Source organism: Ptiloglossa arizonensis, chromosome 5 (genome assembly GCF_051014685.1).
Source record: "Ptiloglossa arizonensis isolate GNS036 chromosome 5, iyPtiAriz1_principal, whole genome shotgun sequence".
Classification (NCBI taxonomy): domain Eukaryota; kingdom Metazoa; phylum Arthropoda; class Insecta; order Hymenoptera; family Colletidae; genus Ptiloglossa; species Ptiloglossa arizonensis.
This window is the reverse complement of record NC_135052.1, coordinates 976,242-995,584: the sequence shown is the minus strand read 5'-3', so window position 1 is coordinate 995,584 and position 19,343 is coordinate 976,242. Positions and strand designations below refer to the sequence as shown.

Below are 19,343 nucleotides of genomic sequence, written 5' to 3'. Positions count from 1 at the left end.
TAGTCTACCATAGATACAAGATGATTTATTCTGCGTGTACAATTTTCTCTCTCTGTTTCTTTCTCTGTTATACTTCATCCAAAGTCAATGAGAAACACGTCGTTGGTACCTAATAACATCTATATAAACGAAAAATAAAAGTGTTGCAGTTCCGCAATATGCAGATATGCATATCATGGATGCACATCTGCAGAAATGCAGATATGCATGTCAAATTTCAAAGTTTTAGTCATAGTGCAACGTTCCGTTTGAAGCCTCTTAATTTCATTGATTATTCGAATATTATCGACACTCTACGGTTTAACCTTAATTAAAAACGAAAAATAAATATGTTACAGTTCGGCAACTGTATTCATTTAAAGCTTAAGGGTATTATCATTCATCCTACTGTTTAATCAAATTAAGGCAAAAATGTCTCGAACTGGAGTTCTTTCGTCTTCTAACTTCGAAACACAATGACCGAGGGAATATCGGATCATATTTTACAATAGCTTTAATCGAACCAAAATAATATACTGTAAGAACGCGATGGATCGAGAAAGATCCCAGGAAAGGACTAAAATAATGTCGATAAATAAACACCGATTTTTTTTCCATTCGAGGTAATCTTCTTAACGATGGAAAATAAAACGTGGTTGCTTCCCAAGAAGGGTGCAATCGGGGTGGTGCAACACCCTTGTGGAAGGTGCAGCGCAGCCTCTCCAGGTGGTGCAACAGTTAACGGGGAGTCCGGGAAAACATTTACTGGGCCGGCGCGTGCAGCATGTGCAAGTCGATGCACCAGCTCGATCTTTCGTCCAATAGAAGAGCTCAATGTACCGTAGTCCCCGCCCAAAGCATGGCGACCGCTTTTCCTTCCCCTCTATTCGGCTGCTTGAACGTATCTTCGGCTCATCCACTGATATTTCGTACTCTGCGCCGTCCACGAACGCAATACTGACGGATTAATCAACTGACAATGATAGGACCAATTCATCGACATACTCGTTAATATCAATAAGTATCTATACATGAGTGTTGCGGTGAAGCAACGAACGAGTCTCGATATAAGTTGTGTACTTTTTGGTATTTTTATTATTATGGTAGATTTTAAACGTTAAGTATCATCGAGATTTAGAATAGAAGAGGATGTAGTAATGTTAGCAGAGTTTTGGATTAACTTTGAATTAGTTTTTTATCTAGATCGATATGTATCGAAATAAATTGTCGTTGATACTAGCAAGGTGTACTTTTTTGTGTTTTTATTATTATGGTAGATTTTAAACGTTAAGTATCATCGAGATTTAGAATAGAAGAGGATGTAGTAATGTTAGCAGAGCTTTGGATTAACTTTGAATTAGTTTTTTATCTAGATCGATATGTATCGAAATAAGTTGTCGTTGATACTAGCAAGGTGTACTTTTTTGTGTTTTTATTATTATGGTAGATTTTAAACGTTAAGTATCATCGAGATTTAGAATAGAAGAGGATGTAGTAATGTTAACAGAGTTTTGGATTAACTTTGAATTAGTTTTTTATCTAGATCGATATGTATCGAAATAAGTTGTCGTTGATACTAGCAAGGTGTACTTTTTTGTGTTTTTATTATTATGGTAGATTTTAAACGTTAAGTATCATCGAGATTTAGAATAGAAGAGGATGTAGTAATGTTAACAGAGTTTTGGATTAACTTTGAATTAGTTTTTTATCTAGATCGATATGTATCGAAATAAGTTGTCGTTGATACTAGCAAGGTGTACTTTTTTGTGTTTTTATTATTATGGTAGATTTTAAACGTTAAGTATCATCGAGACTTGGAGTAGAAGAGGATGTAGTAATGTTAGCAGAGTTTTGGATTAACTTTGAATTAGTTTTTTATCTAGATCGATATGTATCGAAATAAATTGTCGTTGATACTAGCAAGGTGTACTTTTTTGTGTTTTTATTATTATGGTAGATTTTAAACGTTAAGTATCATCGAGACTTGGAGTAGAAGAGGATGTAGTAATGTTAGCAGAGCTTTGGATTAACTTTGAATTAGTTTTTTATCTAGATCGATATGTATCGAAATAAGTTGTCGTTGATACTAGCAAGGTGTACTTTTTTGTGTTTTTATTATTATGGTAGATTTTAAACGTTAAGTATCATCGAGACTTGGAGTAGAAGAGGATGTAGTAATGTTAGCAGAGCTTTGGATTAACTTTGAATTAGTTTTTTATCTAGATCGATATGTATCGAAATAAGTTGTCGTTGATACTAGCAAGGTGTACTTTTTTGTGTTTTTATTATTATGGTAGATTTTAAACGTTAAGTATCATCGAGATTTAGAATAGAAGAGGATGTAGTAATGTTAACAGAGTTTTGGATTAACTTTGAATTAGTTTTTTATCTAGATCGATATGTATCGAAATAAATTGTCGTTGATACTAGCAAAGTGTACTTTTTTGTGTTTTTATTATTATGGTAGATTTTAAACGTTAAGTATCATCGAGATTTAGAATAGAAGAGGATGTAGTAATGTTAACAGAGTTTTGGATTAACTTTGAATTAGTTTTTTATCTAGATCGATATGTATCGAAATAAATTGTCGTTGATACTAGCAAAGTGTACTTTTTTGTGTTTTTATTATTATGGTAGTTTTTAAACGTTAAGTATCATCGAGACTTGGAGTAGAAGAGGATGTAGTAATGTTAGCAGAGCTTTGGATTAACTTTGAATTAGTTTTTTATCTAGATCGATATGTATCGAAATAAGTTGTCGTTGATACTAGTAAGGTCACTTAACTTGCTTATGCTTCTTTTATCGTATATAAAACAATGTTTTCAATTTGTCAATACTTGAACTTCAGATATATAATAATCCAATACTAATGATAGTTAGATGATCCATTTTAAACGTTAAATTTTTATCTAGATCAATACGTATCGAAATATAATACATTGTTGTTGATACCGATAAGGTGTACTTGTTGACGTTTCTTTTGTTGTAGTATAGTAGATTTCAAACATCAAATATTATTGAGACCTGGAGCAACAAACGGTGCAGTCAGTTTGTTAGCAGAAATTAATCGCGAATCAATTTTTTATCCATATTAGGGACGTGAAAACCATTTTGAAGCAAGGGTGAATTTTTCTTTGCTATCATTTATAATTGTGTCGCAATCGTCGAAAATTATTTTAAGGACCATGTATCTGTTGAATCAACATTCATATTCGTCGAATCGTGAGCAAACACGCGTAGGATCGAAAAGATCCTAATTTTCACGAAAGTAAGGGGAAGAAAAACTTTTCTTCTTAAATAACATTATTTCATTTCTTTTTTTTTTGTTGAACATCCTTGGCACCGTTTTACGTATACTGAAGCGCAAAAATGATTTGCACCGATGTTACTTTTAATATTGAAGGAATTTTAATCTTTTGATCTTTCAAATGATTTTCTTCATTGAGTTTTTCTTCATACAAGATGGTCTACATCGTCATCGTGCGTTTTGAGTCATCTGTAGAATAAACATAATTACACAACATATGAAATACAACACGAAAACTATATAAACATTCAAGAGAAATAGCAAAGACAATGATAATAATATTATGTTAGAAAGAAATTACACGATTACATCGGTAAAGATAGACTGGGACTTATTCTCCAAATTTAATCGCATATAAAAAACAATAATATTACGCATGCAATGTAACTTGCATTCGTGTACCAATTCCTTAGAAAATATAAAAATTAAAATATTTTTGCTCGTTAAACTTTTACCCATTATACTAGTTATTATTCACTGTATTTAATATACCACCGTATAAAGATCAATTAAATACTAAAGAAATAATAGATAAATTCAACTTGTATTTTTATTTTCATTGAAATATTAGTGTTATACATACACCCGTAACAGTGGTGGTGAACGTATAACAAATTTTGCGTTGAAAACAAACACAGTTTGAAAAATTCGGAGCAACCTCCGAATCTTTATCCGTTCTCGATGAAAAATACGTTCTTTGTTAAATTTTGCATCAACACAATTTTCTCGTTCGGATCGATACTTTTGCGTGCCTCCATTAACGCTAAATTTACCAACCAGTCAAAATGACTGGTTTCGACTACTTTTACAAAGGAATTTATTTTAAATCCCATAGCATATTTTCAAAAGACGTTACAACATTTTTTCTTCCATAAATATAATCAATTTCGTAAGTCTCTCTTTTTCTAAAATTAAAACCATTCATTTTCCCGAGACACGTACGAGGAACACCTTAATAGGTATAGGATATAGCTATTAACACCTTAATATAATAGGATAGTTGTTAAAAATGTAGTGTCAAAAAAATCTAGTAATTCTTAACGTTAAAAATCACGGTTGCGCGTTGCATGGCACGCAGGAGATTCGGTGAACCTGTGGTCAGACCGATGATCGATTCAGGTAAATTGAATGTCGCAATGTTGTTCCCGTGAATTCAGCGACTTCTCGGTGACCTCGTGACCATAAAATTCCGCTGCTTCGATTCTAGGTAACGATCGTTGCGCAACGCGACAACGATTGCTTCGCGCGGTTTCTCAAGAGTCTCCTGACCGCAATTACATAATCCACGTTCCTGCAGCATTGAACCAGTTCTTTTTCGTCGATGCGATAATAAAACGGCTTACAAAGCATCCCTTGCGGTGGCAGCGTTCGAAGAATGCGTGTTCCAGGTGATCGAGACGGGTGCCTTTTTCCTTCGGGATCCTTCAATAGGTGAGATTTTATTTGAAAAGTGACAACTTCGCGAACTCTTCGTGACTTTATTCAAAAATGTACTATTTTCAATAGCTATACATTAGCTGGTAATTTACTACTTTTAATAGCTGTACAAGTATTGTCCATTTTTTATGTAACTTTCACCTGTTTTGAAAAATGAATGCTTCTGAAAATTTGTCCACCTTTACTTAATAATTCACCATTTTCAATAGCTATGTCTTCAGACGTTGACCATTTCTTTCGTAACTTTCGTTCGGTATGAAAAACGAAATCTTCCTAGAAAGTCTTTCCACTTTTATTTAACAATTTACCATTCTTAATATCCATACCTTCAACTATTTATTTCCCATCTCTTTCGTAACTTTCAACCGATGTGAAAAACGAAATCTTTCTAAAAAGTCTTTCCATATTTATTCGACGATTTACAATAGCTATACCTTCGGTCACCGTCCGTCGAAGTCGTCCTCGAAAATCGTCTCGAATCGATACGAAGTCGATTACCGCGTATCGCTCGGTATCTGGAGAATCGGTCCAAAATTGGTCAATGGAAGACGATGGCCTCGGGGGCCCAGGACTCGATCCTGTTTTTCGGTCTCGGTGGAGGCAGCGGAGGCGGAGAAACAGCGTGGAACGAAACACGGGAGGCGGTCGATAAGTTGGTCGGTTCACGAGCACCGTGACTCCGCCTCTGCGTGCCTCCACCCGCTTCGAAACGCTCGCTCGCCACGGAACGGTCCCGATCGGTCTCAATCTTTGCTGGCTTTCCTCTACGGACGCGTGTTTCTTGCGCACGCTCGCAATCGTGTCCGTGGTGTTTCTCTCTCTCCTCTTCTGGCTCTACGCTCGAACGCGCCGCGAAACGCTCTCTCACGCGAAACGCTCTCTCGCGAAACGCCGCCGTAACCGCGAGAAAAACAGTGCCGCGCATCGCCATTGGAGTGCTGCGTAACAAGGTAAACATCCCCCCCGTTGGCTGCTCCGTATCACCGAATAGCTCTTTCGCGACATCCACGACCTCTTGGCACCTTCGTGACCCGACTACCGAGCGAGTAACCACGAATCGAGAGTTCTTCGGTGATCGGTTGTCGGTGACTTATCTCGACCGTCCCTCGAGTCAGCGAGGTTAACGCCTCCCGTGTTCGTTTACGAGATCGGGGTTCACGATCGTCGATACTTGTTCGGGAAAGTGGTGTTTACGGTTCGACTCGACGCGACGAGGAAGGATGTTCTAGGGACCAATAGCAACCTTGCCCAGGTATTTTCGTTACGACTCGACGCAATCACATTTAGTAAGGTTACTCGACGTAACGTTTCTTGTAACTTCGTGTGGGAACTTTGGGAAACTTGCTCGATGCTTTGCGATCTTTCCAGAGATTGAAACGGTTCGAAGGCAAACACTTTTAGTAACGTCTTTCGATGTAAGGTTTCTTGTGATTTCAATCTCGTACTTCGATGGTCTTTCGTGTTCGATAGTTTGATATTTTGTTTAATGGTAAACAATTTTAGTAACGTTTTTCAAATGTAAGGTTTCTTGTGATTTTAATCTTGTACTTTAATGATCTTTGATGTTCGATATTTTGATATTTTGTTTAACGGTAAACAATTTTAGTAACGTTTTTCAAACGTAAGGTTTCTTGTGATTTCGATCTTGTACTTTAATGGTCTTTGGTGTTTGATATTTTGATATTTTGTTCAATGGTAAACAATTTTAATAAAATCTTTCGCTGGAAGGTTTGTCGTGATTTCAATCCCGTACTTTGATAGTCCTTGGTGTTTGATATTTCGTTCAATAGTAAACAATTTTAGTAACGTTTTTCAAATGTAAAGTTTCTTGTGATTTTAATCTTGTACTTTAATGATCTTTGATGTTCGATATTTTGATATTTTGTTTAACGGTAAACAATTTTAGTAACGTTTTTCAAACGTAAGGTTTCTTGTGATTTCGATCTTGTACTTTAATGGTCTTTGGTGTTTGATATTTTGATATTTTGTTCAATGGTAAACAATTTTAATAAAATCTTTCGCTGGAAGGTTTGTCGTGATTTCAATCCCGTACTTTGATAGTCCTTGGTGTTTGATATTTCGTTCAATAGTAAACAATTTTAGTAACGTCTCTCGATCCAAGGTTTCTTGTGACTTCAATCGGGGAACCTCGAGGAACTTCGATGCCCGATATTTTGCGATTTTTCAAAAAGTTTTTCGAGCGTTCGAAGGAGTTTAAAAATGTCTTTCGATTCAGAGTTTCCCGTGACTTCAATTTGGTATTTTGAGGATCTCTGGTATTTGACATTTTGTGATTTGTCGAGCGTTCAAAGCATCTTGAAAGCAAACACTTTTAGTAACGTTTTTCGACATAGAGTTTCCTGGAGATTTTGAGAAACTTAAGTGCTCGATATTTTGCGATTGCAAGATTTTTCGAGCCTTTAAAGCATTCTACGGTATCCTGAAAATATGTTAAAAGTTCAGGGGAGAGATTACAAGCACCGATACAAACGAAGAAGTATCGTCCGGATGGAGTAAAATTGTACAGGGTGTTTAACGGATCCTTTTATGTTTACAACTGTCTTTGCTACTACGCTTGTCGTGGCTCGACTCTGAGCTTTTAAGACCATTGTTTCTCCTCGTGGTTTTGCTCCCTCCTGGTCATCCATGTTTAAACATTTCGAAGGCTCGTTGTTTTAAGACAATTACTCAGGAACAAGTTTCTTCTCGTGTGTAGAAGTCTTTGTTGCGAAATAACGCACTCCGATGACACGTAATCTTTCCAACTTCAAGGTTTCCTCGAGATCTAATTTCATTATTCGCTATCTCCGTTTTAAGTAGACATTTGTGTCCTCGAACTTTTTAAGTAAAGTGTGTTTTAAAAAAATCGAGCAGAGTATCGACTTATCGAGAGAGATATACCAGGAAACAAGACTTCCCAATGTATTTCCATCAGTTTCGAAGCCATTTATTCTCTACATCCTTCGAGTATCCTAATACTCTTCCTTGCTCTACGTTACATAGTTTCCAAGTGTCTCGAGTCTGTAGAAATCTCTCCATCTTTTACCAAAAGAAAAATTCCTCTACCCCAAGGGTTAAACTTTATTTTCACTCCACGAAGAAGAAATTACTAAAACGAGTAACAAGATTTCCCAACGTACTTCCATCAGTTTGAAAATCTTTTATTCTCTGCATCGTTCGTTGCTCTACGTTTCGTAACACAACTCGAAGTCCCTCTCCGAACGAAAAATGTCCTCTGACGCTCTTCAATTTATTTTCACTCCGTAAGATAGAAATTAAAAACGCGGGATAGCGTTCTCGTCGCAATTGAAACGTTCGTTTGTTCTCCGTTCGTCCATTTGTATTAAAAATGTAATTGTTCGCTATATTCGACCGGAAACGACGTATCGGTTCACTGGATGTGTCCCGTCGGACACCAACGTGTTCACCGAGCTTATGCTTCTCGTGAAACGTACGCGCAGAAATTTACTTCGAATCGTGTTGATCTAACATCTCGTTCACCCGCGTCACAATAAACGTTCCACGAGCACGGAGCGCATGAATGAACGCAGTTTACTATCGTGGAACGAAAGAGGATAAAAAGGGGGTCGGAGCGTGCCGCGATTTTGTATAATATTTAAGTACATATATCTAAAAGGCTGAGCAGGCCGGACGCGACGCGAGTTTGTAAACTTTGTTCCGCGATCGGGCGCGATTCCTATTAACTCGAGACGCGATGTTTAGTAAACAACGAGATAAATGTTTCTTCCTCTTGCGACGGAGATAACAAGTTTTCCTAATTACGTCAAAAGGCCATGACGCGTAGACACCACCAGCGGGTGTTAGAAAGCGTTCGGAGTTGTGAATCTTACGGAAATTAATTCTGGGATCAATTAACGAGCTCGAGCGATCGTCGTTCCGATCTTTGTTCCAATTAATGCCGATAAAACACTAACTCGAATTACGTACGGTTAATAAACTTAGAAAGCGTCACGAGTTTGCGAGTTGGATATCTTTCAAAATTTAATTTTGGACATTATTAATGAGTTTGATCGATCGTTGTCACGAGTTGCGAGCTGAGAATCTTTCAAAATTTCATTTTGGAAATAATAAGTTTGATCGATCGTTGTCACGAGTTGCGAGCTGAGAATCTTTTAAAATTTGATTTTAATAATAGTCGTCGTCACGAATCGTGAGTTGAGAATCTTTCAGAATTTAGTTTCGAAAGTAATCGACGAGTTTAATCGATCGTCGTTACAATCTTCCAGTCGTCACGAATCGTGAGTTGAGAATCTTTCAAAATTTAGTTTCGAAAGTAATCGACGAGTTTAATCGATCGTCGTCACGAATCGTGAGTTGAGAATCTTTCAAAATTTAGTTTTAAAAGTAATTTACGAATTTAATCGATCATCGTTCAAATCTTCTCGTCGTCACGAATCGTGAGTTGAGAATCTTTCGAAATTTAGTTCTGTAATTATTTAACGAGTACGACCGATCGCTGTCCCGATCATTGTTCTCATTAACGCTGATAAAATACTAGCTCGAGTTAATTACCATCGACGAACTTAGAAAGCATCACGAGTTGCGAGTTGGGAATCTTTGAGAATTTAGTTTTGGAATTAATCAACTTGTTCAGTTGTTCGTTGCATAGAACCGATATTTGTGCTCATTAACGCCCGATAGTAGACTGGTTGAAATTAATTAGCACCAGCGATATCGGTTCTGGCAGCTCCATGCGTCCCGTTGGCTCTGTTACTGCTTGTTTTCTTTTTTTTATCGATCGATACTAATTCCAGTCAAATAAAATTAAACGATTCGTGTTCTACACCGCTTCTTTGACAAGCTCTTAATTTTTCGATTATATTTTTCTTATTAATTTCCCATGGTAACGAAATTAATACGTTACTCCATTTTTTTGCTTCGTTCTCATTCGATACCTACGTATAGTTTTCACAATTCATTTTTACAGGGATTTCCAGTGGTATTCTAAACGTGTAATTGGTATCGCTTCTATTTTCTTAGGGTCAGTGGAGTCAATTGTACTTGCATTACTAGCGATAACGGTATCTGTATTACCGCTATATGAGCTTCTCAGAAGCGAAACCGATCGGTCCGGTGGAACAAAAAGTGGGGAAAATTGGTGTTAATAGCGTTGCATCGACGTTGTTTCTTAAAAATTAGATTAAATTACAAACTGTACAGGAAGTTGATCCGTTTGGTTTCCCCGAGGTTCGTATACCAATGGAAAATTAACAGTTTCGCTTACGATAGACTGTTAACTCGTTTCTGATACGTTAACCAACAGTTCGAACGGTTTGTCGAGTCTGCAAACAGAATTCTATTTATTTAAAATATCCAAACACGTGAATGTTTCACCTTAAAATATTCTTCCGTTAGCTGGTACTCTCAAATAGACAGGCCTAGGTCGTTTCTTGCCCAAGGTCTCTATGACATCTCGTGTTTGAAAACTACTGTACTCCGATAAAAGACAACCCAACAAATATACCTTACTGGTGTCAATGACAACTTATTTCGATACATATCGATCTAGACAAAAAACTAATTCAAAGTTAATCCACAACTCTGCTAACGTTACTACATCCTCTTCTACTTCAAGTCTCGATTATACTTAACGTTTAAAATCTACTATAATACGAACAACGCAAAAAATTACACCTTGCTAGTATCAACGACAACTTATTTCGATGCGTATCGATTTACATAAAAAAACTAATTCAAAATTAATCCACAACTCTGCTAAAATTACCACATAATCTTCTACTCCAAGTCTCGATAATCGATGCTCCAATGATAATCGATGCTTAAAACCGACTGTACCGCAACGAAAGAAACGTCAACAAGTACACCTTACCTACATCGATGATAATCCACTGTAGTACCTATTTGATACACCGACGCAACGCTCGGTTATTATTGATATTAACGAGTACGCGATCGGTCTTATCGCCCCCCGCGTTAAGTAAAACTCAACACCGAGAATAATTTCTCATTAACGGGTTTCGAATCGCGATTAACTGCCATCAACGACTTCTAATGGTCGTCGTGGGCCCAAAAATAGACGCGTTTGACGGGCCGCGTGCACCCTCTTACGGTCGAAATTTACGGGACATTCTCACCGGAGGATGTTCAGAGGATCCTCTGTCGGCCGCCGCCGGAAGTCTCAACGACTCCCCCGGGGACAAGATCCCTTTCCTCGTGCATCGCTAAGTGCTCAGCTGCTGTACGCTCGTCACGGATCCCGCTAGAGTAACCGGTCCTCGTGTCAAACTCCTTGTCCCGTTGAATCTCGCGCTATATCGGCGGCTTTGAGCGAAACGCCAGTCGGGCCAGGGTGTCGTTGTCGCCCGGGACACGAGTTTCCACGGACAGAATCGTTCGAGCGGCTCCACCATTTGTCACGATGCCGGGGTTCCCCGTTTGTTTCCACGCTGGTGACTGGTTTACGCGGCCGTCTTCGAAAAACAGAATAATTCGGGTATATTACTCTTATTAGTTCGTATCTTTGATAAAAGCTTCTTGGTCGTTTCGATACGTTGGAATTTCTCGTTTTGGACCAGAGTGTGATAACTTTTTTTAATAGTTGGCGATATAGTTTCACACGAGACACTGGAATCATTTTTCATTTAGATGAAAGTTCGAAACGAATAGGAGATGAGCAACCTTTCGATAAAAGCTTCTTGGTCGGTTCGATACGTTGGAATTTGTTATTTTGGACCAGAGTGTGATAACTTTTTTTAATAGTTGGCGATTAAGTTTCAAACGAGGCGCTGGGAACATTTTTTACTTAGACGAAAGTTTGGTATAACCAGTAGGAGATGAGCAACCTTTCGATAAAAGCTTCTTGGTCGTTTCGATACCTGTGGAATTTGTTGTTCCGGACCAGAGTGTGATAACTTGTTTAATAGTTGGCGATATAGTTTCACACGAGACACTGGAATCATTTTTCATTTAGATGAAAGTTCGAAACGAATAGGAGATGAGCAACCTTTCGATAAAAGCTTCTTGGTCGGTTCGATACGTTGGAATTTGTTATTTTGGACCAGAGTGTGATAACTTTTTTTAATAGTTGGCGATTAAGTTTCAAACGAGGCGCTGGGAACATTTTTTACTTAGACGAAAGTTTGGTATAACCAGTAGGAGATGAGCAACCTTTCGATAAAAGCTTCTTGGTCGTTTCGATACCTGTGGAATTTGTTGTTCCGGACCAGAGTGTGATAACTTGTTTAATAGTTGGCGATATAGTTTCACACGAGACACTGGAATCATTTTTCATTTAGATGAAAGTTCGAAACGAATAGGAGATGAGCAACCTTTCGATAAAAGCTTCTTGGTCGGTTCGATACGTTGGAATTTGTTATTTTGGACCAGAGTGTGATAACTTTTTTTAATAGTTGGCGATAAAGTTTCAAACGAGGCGCTGGGAACATTTTTCACTTAGACGAAAGTTTGGTATAACCAGCAGGAAATGAGCAACCTTTCGATAAAAGCTTCTTGGTCGTTTCCATACCTGTGGAATTTGTTGTTCTGGACCAGAGTGTGATAACTTGTTTAATAGTTAGCGATATAGTTTCAGACGAGACACTGGAATTATTTTTCATTTAGATGAAATTTCGAAACGAGTAGGAGACGAGCAACCTTTCGATAAAAGCTTCTTGGTCGTTTCGATACGTTGGAATTTGTCGTTTTAGACTAGATTGCGATAACTTTTTTAACAGTTAGTGACACAATTTTAGACGAGATGTTAAGAACGTTTTTCACTTAGACGAAAGTTTCGAACAACGAGTAGGAGATGAGCAACTTTTCGCTAAAAGCTTCTTGGTTGTTTTCATACTTTGGAACTTGTCGTTTTGGACCAGAGTGTGATAACTTTTTTAACAGTTAGCGATATAGTTTTAGACAAGGTGCTGGGAATACTTTTTACCGAGACGAAAGTTTGAAACAACGAGTAGGAGATGAGCAACTTTTCGATAAAAGCTTCTTAGTCGTTTGGGACCAGACGTACCTAACAGTTCCGTTAGAGATATACTTCTAGACGAGGTGCTAGGAAAAATTTGTATCCAAACAAAAGTTTGGAACAACGAGTAGAAAAGAAACAATTTTTCAATAAAAGCTTTTTGGTCATTTTGATACTTCAAAACTCGCCGTTTCGAACCAGATAACTTTCCCGAGACTTCTATTAGAGTTACACTTCCAGAGAAGAATACGTCTTAAACCGATTATTCGTCTGAACAAAAATTTGAAATAACGAGTAAGAGTGAACAAGTTTTCGATAAAATCTTCTCAACTATTTCAATACTATAGCTCTTATCGTTTCGAACCAGACATCGATAACTTTGCTAAGAGTTCCGTCGATACACTGTCCAACAAGAATAAATCTTAAACTATATTTCTCCGCAAAAATTATTATCCGTACAAAAATTTCGAAATTCGTATTTTTGAACAAAAATTAAAATGCGAATTGTTGAACGAATTATTTCGCAACGAACAAATCAAAATGTGACCGTTCGATCGTACAAACGTCGCGAATAAATTCCTACACGTTAAAAGCACACTCGATCACCGATCGATCGACCGACCATTAATTCGACGAGAGGAGCTCCTCTCTACTCGAGAGTTCTATCACAATGATAACGTCTCTTGCGACGATCGTCGTACTCACTCCGCTATTCTTTTTTTCTTTTTTTTTTTTGTTACAGATCAACAAAGGTTACGAACGTTCCAGTGCCTCGCGAGGATTCGGTACTCCCCGACATTATTATTCGCCGATCGCGCGACAGAGTATCCCGGTTCTCGAAGATGTAACGTCAATCGACCGAGGTGTACGTTGCCTGACGACAAGTGTGTACAGTGACCGATCGATTGTTCAAGAATTGCTAAGTGTCAGTGCGTTGGAAGAGGATCGTGACTGGCCTTGCACGCTTCCGTAAACCGGAGAATTAATCAGTGCCGAACAGTGGAGGGGTTTCCCGCGTATTGGGAGGACCTCGCGGTGCAGCGACGTGTAAATGCAGTTGCAGCGGCGGCCAGCGTTTTTATGAATTACGCGGACCTGGAAAAGACGAGGATGGTCTCCCACGTTATTCCAGTTGCTGGGGTAAGTTTCGAGCACACATGAGCGTATCGATGATTAGAACGTTGCAAATCGAAGAGTGAAAAGTGTTTTGTTGTTCGAACGAAAATTTTACAAAATTTAACATTTCCCTTTTTGTAATAGATTCCTGAATATTCTTAAGAATATGAAATATTTTCAAAGAGTCCGTTTGTTGAACTTTAAACGTTTCTTTTAAAAGTTGCAAATATAATTGAAAAAAAATTAGTACACTTCGAAGAGATAGATATCGGGAAATAAATTAACATCGATAGAAATATGTAGTGATGCAACGGTGGATGAGAAACGTGTCGTTAGTAATTAATGACATCTATACAATGGTATAGTACAGATAGTATCTAATAATTAAATTAACGAAAAATATATGTGTCGAAGTTCTGTAACTACACGTATTGAAAAATTAATTTTATAAAATTTGTTCGAAAAAACTTTATTTCGATGAATAAAAATGTACGGATCTTTATAATTTCTGTTCAAATTATGATTACGACTCGTCTTGCGTCTCTAAACGTTGTTCGATTGAATTTCAAATAATTTTCTCTATCGAAGAAATGTCACATTGCTTTATCCAAGATTTTTTCATCCTCGATATTTTTAGATTATCCCCCATTTTTTTTTCTGTTTGTTATATTCCAGTCTCGTTGGTTTCTCTAAGCTTCGATACACGATTGCTGAAAATTTCAACTTCGACTTGGACTGTATTTTCTCTCTCGAATTTTTCCATTTTCTCGATCGCTAAAAATCCCAATTTCGATTCGCGTTACATTCTCTCCTTGGAACTCTCCGATTCACTCGATCGCGAAAAATCTCAATTCCAATCTGGACCATATTTTCCCCCTCCAATTTTTCCATTTTCTCGATCGCTAAAAATCCCAATTTCGATTCGCGTTACATTCTCTCCTTGGAACTCTCCGATTCACTCGATCGTGAAAAATCTCATCTTCAATCTGGACCATATTTTCCCCCTTCAATTTTTCCATTTTCTCGATCGCTAAAAATCCCAATTTCGATTCGCGTTACATTCTCTCCTTGGAACTCTCCGATTCACTCGATCGTGAAAAATCTCAATTTCAATCTGGACCATATTTTCCCCCTCCAATTCTTCGATTAGCGATTAAGGCCCAAAAGCACCGTCCCCGTTGGGGAGTAATCGTGTTTTCGATCACGTTCGCGCGTTCCCCGTTCCCCTCATCGATACCGGTTGCGCGGATCACCGAGTTTCGGAGGAGCTTTAACGATTTCTCCAGAATTTCTCCAATTTTTTCGAACCGGTGTTAGCGCGGCGTTCGCGCGAGACGAACACGATATACGCGCGAGTCGATCGGCGTCATTGCAGGCCGCTTATCGTCGCACGGAGGGAAAAGAAAAAAAGAGAAAAAGCGTGGGTCGTGACCTCGAAAATTTCGCAACTATCTGCGTCTCCGACGGAGTCTCTCGTGACCGATTCTGCGCGGCGTTCTCGTTTCCAATTCTGAATACATAAACGAGATCGATCGATGTGTCCACGAGCCGTGTCGTTCGTCGAACGATTGATCGACGCGTCGACTTATTCAACGAACCGATTCGATGAATGAACTTCGTGGGCGATTGAGTGTCCGTGATCGTGTCGATTTACGAACATGCTCGAAGAAATCGATGAAAACTCGTGTTACGTCGTCGACCAGGCCATAGAACGATCGGTGACTTCCTACGAATCGATCATCTACTGTGGAGAGCTGTAAAGATGTCACTTGAAACAACCCCCTTGGGTACGAGTTCCGTACCTCGTATGGTCTATAGTTTTTTGGTAAACTTGCAGTTTATCGACTTTGTCATTTTGTGTTGTTTTTTTGTTTTTTCAATGAACGCTATATTTTGGTGTAAAAGTATACAGATATCGAGGAGCTTGATGAAATAATAGGCTTTTGTTAATTTTTAACGGAAAGACATTGATCCAGTTTGTTAGTTGCGATAGATTTTGACAAATATCTCGGGAACTATGTAAAGGAAAAAGTTGTTCCAAATCTTATCTATAATATAGTGAAAAATCATTGAAATCACCCTACACGTTATGCAGTTTCTTTAAATTATGTTTCTTGTTAAAAACTAACAAAGGCATATTATTTTGTTCAGCTACCTCGATCAATGTACTTTTTTAATGTCAAGATATGGCGTGTTTTGAAAAACTGGAAAACAATACGTTGATGTAGAAGTACAGAAGTTAAACTGTAAAATTACCCTGTTGTTTATGGGGATTTATACTTTCTTCAGACTATAGTTTCTTTATAAGTAGACGTCTGGTTCTAAGGGCAGTTCTGAAATACCAGAGTGTATTTAAATTTTAGGTTAACTGTGTGAAAATCAGCCCCAATTGTACAAACATAAAACTGTTCAAAGTCGCCACGTGTGAAAGGTTAAAGAAAGTATAGTACCGTGTGTGAGGGAAACTATAGTACCGTATGTAAGAGGAACTCTAGTACCGTACGTAAGAGGAACTCTAGTACTCTACGTAAAAGGAACTACAATAGAGTACCGTACGTAAAAGGAACTCTAGTATCGTACGTAAGAGGAACTCTAGTACCTTACGTAAGAGAAACTATAGTACTCTACGTAAGAGGAACTCTAGTATCGTACGTAAGAGGAACTCTAGTATCGTACGTAAGAGGAACTCTAGTACCTTATGTAAGAGGAACTATAGTACTCTACGTAAGAGAAACTACGATAGAGTACCGTAGATAAGAGGAACTCTAGTACCGTACGTAAGAGGGACTTTAGTACCTTAACTATAGTACTCTACGTAAGAGGAACTATAGTACTCTACGTAAGAGGAACTCTAGTATCGTACGTAAGAGGAACTCTAGTACCGTACGTAAGAGGAACTTTAGTACCTTATGTAAGAGGAACTATAGTACTCTACGTAAGAGAAACTATAGTACTCTACGTAAGAGGAACTCTAGTACTGTAGATAAGAGGAACCCTAGTACCGTACGTAAGAGGGACTTTAGTACCTTATGTAAGAGGAACTATGGTACTCCACGTAAGAGAAACTACGATAGAGTACCGTACATAAGAGAAACTATAGTACCGAGTTTGGACGTACAGGATCGAGTATCGATATGCCCTCGAAGATTCGCGATTCCTTCCAGAGGTCAACTTCTCAACTCGGCACAGTACATCGAAGGATGAAACTCACTTTGCAGTGTCTCCGTGGTTCTGGATCTCGGTCTAGACGCTGGTAATCATTCGGTATATTCAGAATAACCGCGATAGAGGGAAAGAAGAAGCGAGCGTTTATCGAGACGGTGATAACGCAGTCTCTCGAGCCACGGTGGGATCTTTCGTCGTGTACACGGACAATACCGGTCGACAGTAAGCTCTGTGGCTCTCCTATCCGCAGGATTTCCACTTTTGCTTCTTTTTCCGCTGGTTGGAACAGTTCAAAGCATTCTCCAAAACCGATGCCCGGGTCTGGGTTTAATTTAATGTCTGTCCGTTGAATTAACGAGGTGGCCACGCGTCGCGACCAAGAGTTCCTCCGCGTGCAACGAGGACGTTTCTCAATGTCAGCCTGTTGATGCACTTCTGCAGTCGCGGGAACGGTGCCGTTATATCTTGTCGCGCTTGCCAGCTCGTCCTGACAGCTCGAGTAACCAACGGTTAAGGGTGGTTGTGAGCCGTGGGACAAGCCTGGATGGTAAACCCAATCGGTTCCAATCCCTGGGTCAACGACACAACCCTTTGTTCGGAAAAGGTAAACTTCCAGGAGTGTATTGTCGTATAGTCGTCCTGGTGCAATCGTTTTCTCTTCTTCTCGTCGATCGTCGGTTACCGATACTCGTTTATGACTATTTCACGGTTCAATGCTGCTCGATATAGTTCTTCGTACATCCGGATCGTTTCTATTTACATTCTCTACCTTTTAGAAAATGCAATAGAGTCTCCAATATAGGAGTGCTCTAACATACGATCATTTACGTAATATAAATGTCCCAAAGACATAGGACCTTCGCTTGGAATTTGGTATTGAAAGGAGGACTACGAACAGAAATTTGTATCAACAGCGACGAATCATTAATTCCATAAAATACTCTCTTCTCGGTACTGATAATATCTAACCTACTTTAAGAGCCCTGATTGTCCGAATCGGTGTTTCCTACTTGGTATACTCGTCGATCAGCCTGGAACTTATTCTCAGAGCATTTTAAAGCACAACTTCTACTAATAATACGAAGGCGGTTCTAAATCCTCAAAATAATTATTCTCACCTAGGCATTGATAATATCTAAACTATTTTAAGACACTCGATTGTTTTAATCAGTGCTCCCTGTTTGGTATAGTTGTCGATCGGCCTTGAACTTACCATTCCAAGTGGAATTTAAAGCACAACTTTTATTAATAATACAAAGGCTTCTCTAAATCTACAAAATACTTACTCTTACATTGGCAACCCATAGCTAGGTCTAAGCCTTAACACACTAAAACTACTGACAACCTTAATTGGTACTCTCTGCTTGGTACAGTTTCCAGTCAACCTTCGACATACCATTCCAAGTGGAATTTAAAGCACAACTTCTACTAATAATACAAAGGTTTCTCGAAAATACTTACCGCAATATACTTATACAATACTGCAAAATACTTACTCTTACATTGACAACCCATAGCTAGATCTTAGCCTTAAAACACCAAGACTGCTGACAACCTTAATTGGTACTCTCTGCTTGGTACAGTTTCCAATCAACCTTCGACATACCATTCCAAGTGGAATTTAAAGCACAACTTCTACTAATAATACAAAGGTTTCTCGAAAATACTTACTGCAATATACTTATACAATACTGCAAAATACTTACTCTTACATTGACAACCCATAGCTAGATCTTAGCGTTAACACACCAAGACTACTGACAACCTTAATTGGTACTCTCTGCTTGGTACAGTTGCCAATCAACCTTCGACTTGCCATTCCAAGTGGAATTTAAAGCACATCACTCGTACAGTGGTAGATCCTAGACAGCAATAGTCACCTATCCGCCAATCCAACCTCGTTTTAGCTTCGTTGATCGACAAGGTGTCTGTGCTAGGACAGGTTATCGATCGTTCGTTACCTTGTTTCGTACGGAGACAGAAGGACGAAAAGAAGTTGGGAAAGATGGCGAAAGGTTTCTTTTCGACTAACGTTTGCTTGTTTTGCGCCAAGTACACGGACGGCTCCGTGCAAACTAGACGTCGTAAAGCCGGATCGCGAATTAACGATCTAGCGAGATCGTAAGTTTCGCTTGGCATAATACGATGTCACAACACCGGCCCGGTGTTTGTAAGCTTCCGGCGACGGCACTTCAAACATCGCAAGCTCCGAGCCAGAAGGCTCTTTGGCTTCGTCTCACCCGGCCCCGGTGCTGGATGTGCCTTCGTTTCGCGACGTTGGTCCTTCTGGTTCGTTCACCTTTCGCACGACGGTTGTGCACGTTCGTCTTGGACCGTGATGGGCAACAATTTTATACGAATAAAAACAACGTTTACGGACGTTTC

At 38.7% G+C, this 19,343-nt stretch overlaps 1 protein-coding gene across 2 annotated transcripts in view; it reads left to right on the top strand.

Annotated features, from left to right (window-relative positions):
• Positions 1-13,624: 13,624 nt before the first annotated feature.
• LOC143147155 (uncharacterized) overlaps positions 13,625-19,343 on the top strand; it is a 44,998-nt gene continuing 39,279 nt past the window's right edge. For both annotated transcript variants that reach the window (XM_076312141.1, XM_076312140.1), the window contains exon 1: positions 13,625-13,817. In XM_076312141.1, coding sequence (XP_076168256.1) covers positions 13,758-13,817 — 60 coding nt within the window. In that variant the 5' untranslated portion in view covers positions 13,625-13,757. The remainder of the gene's footprint in view (positions 13,818-19,343) is intronic.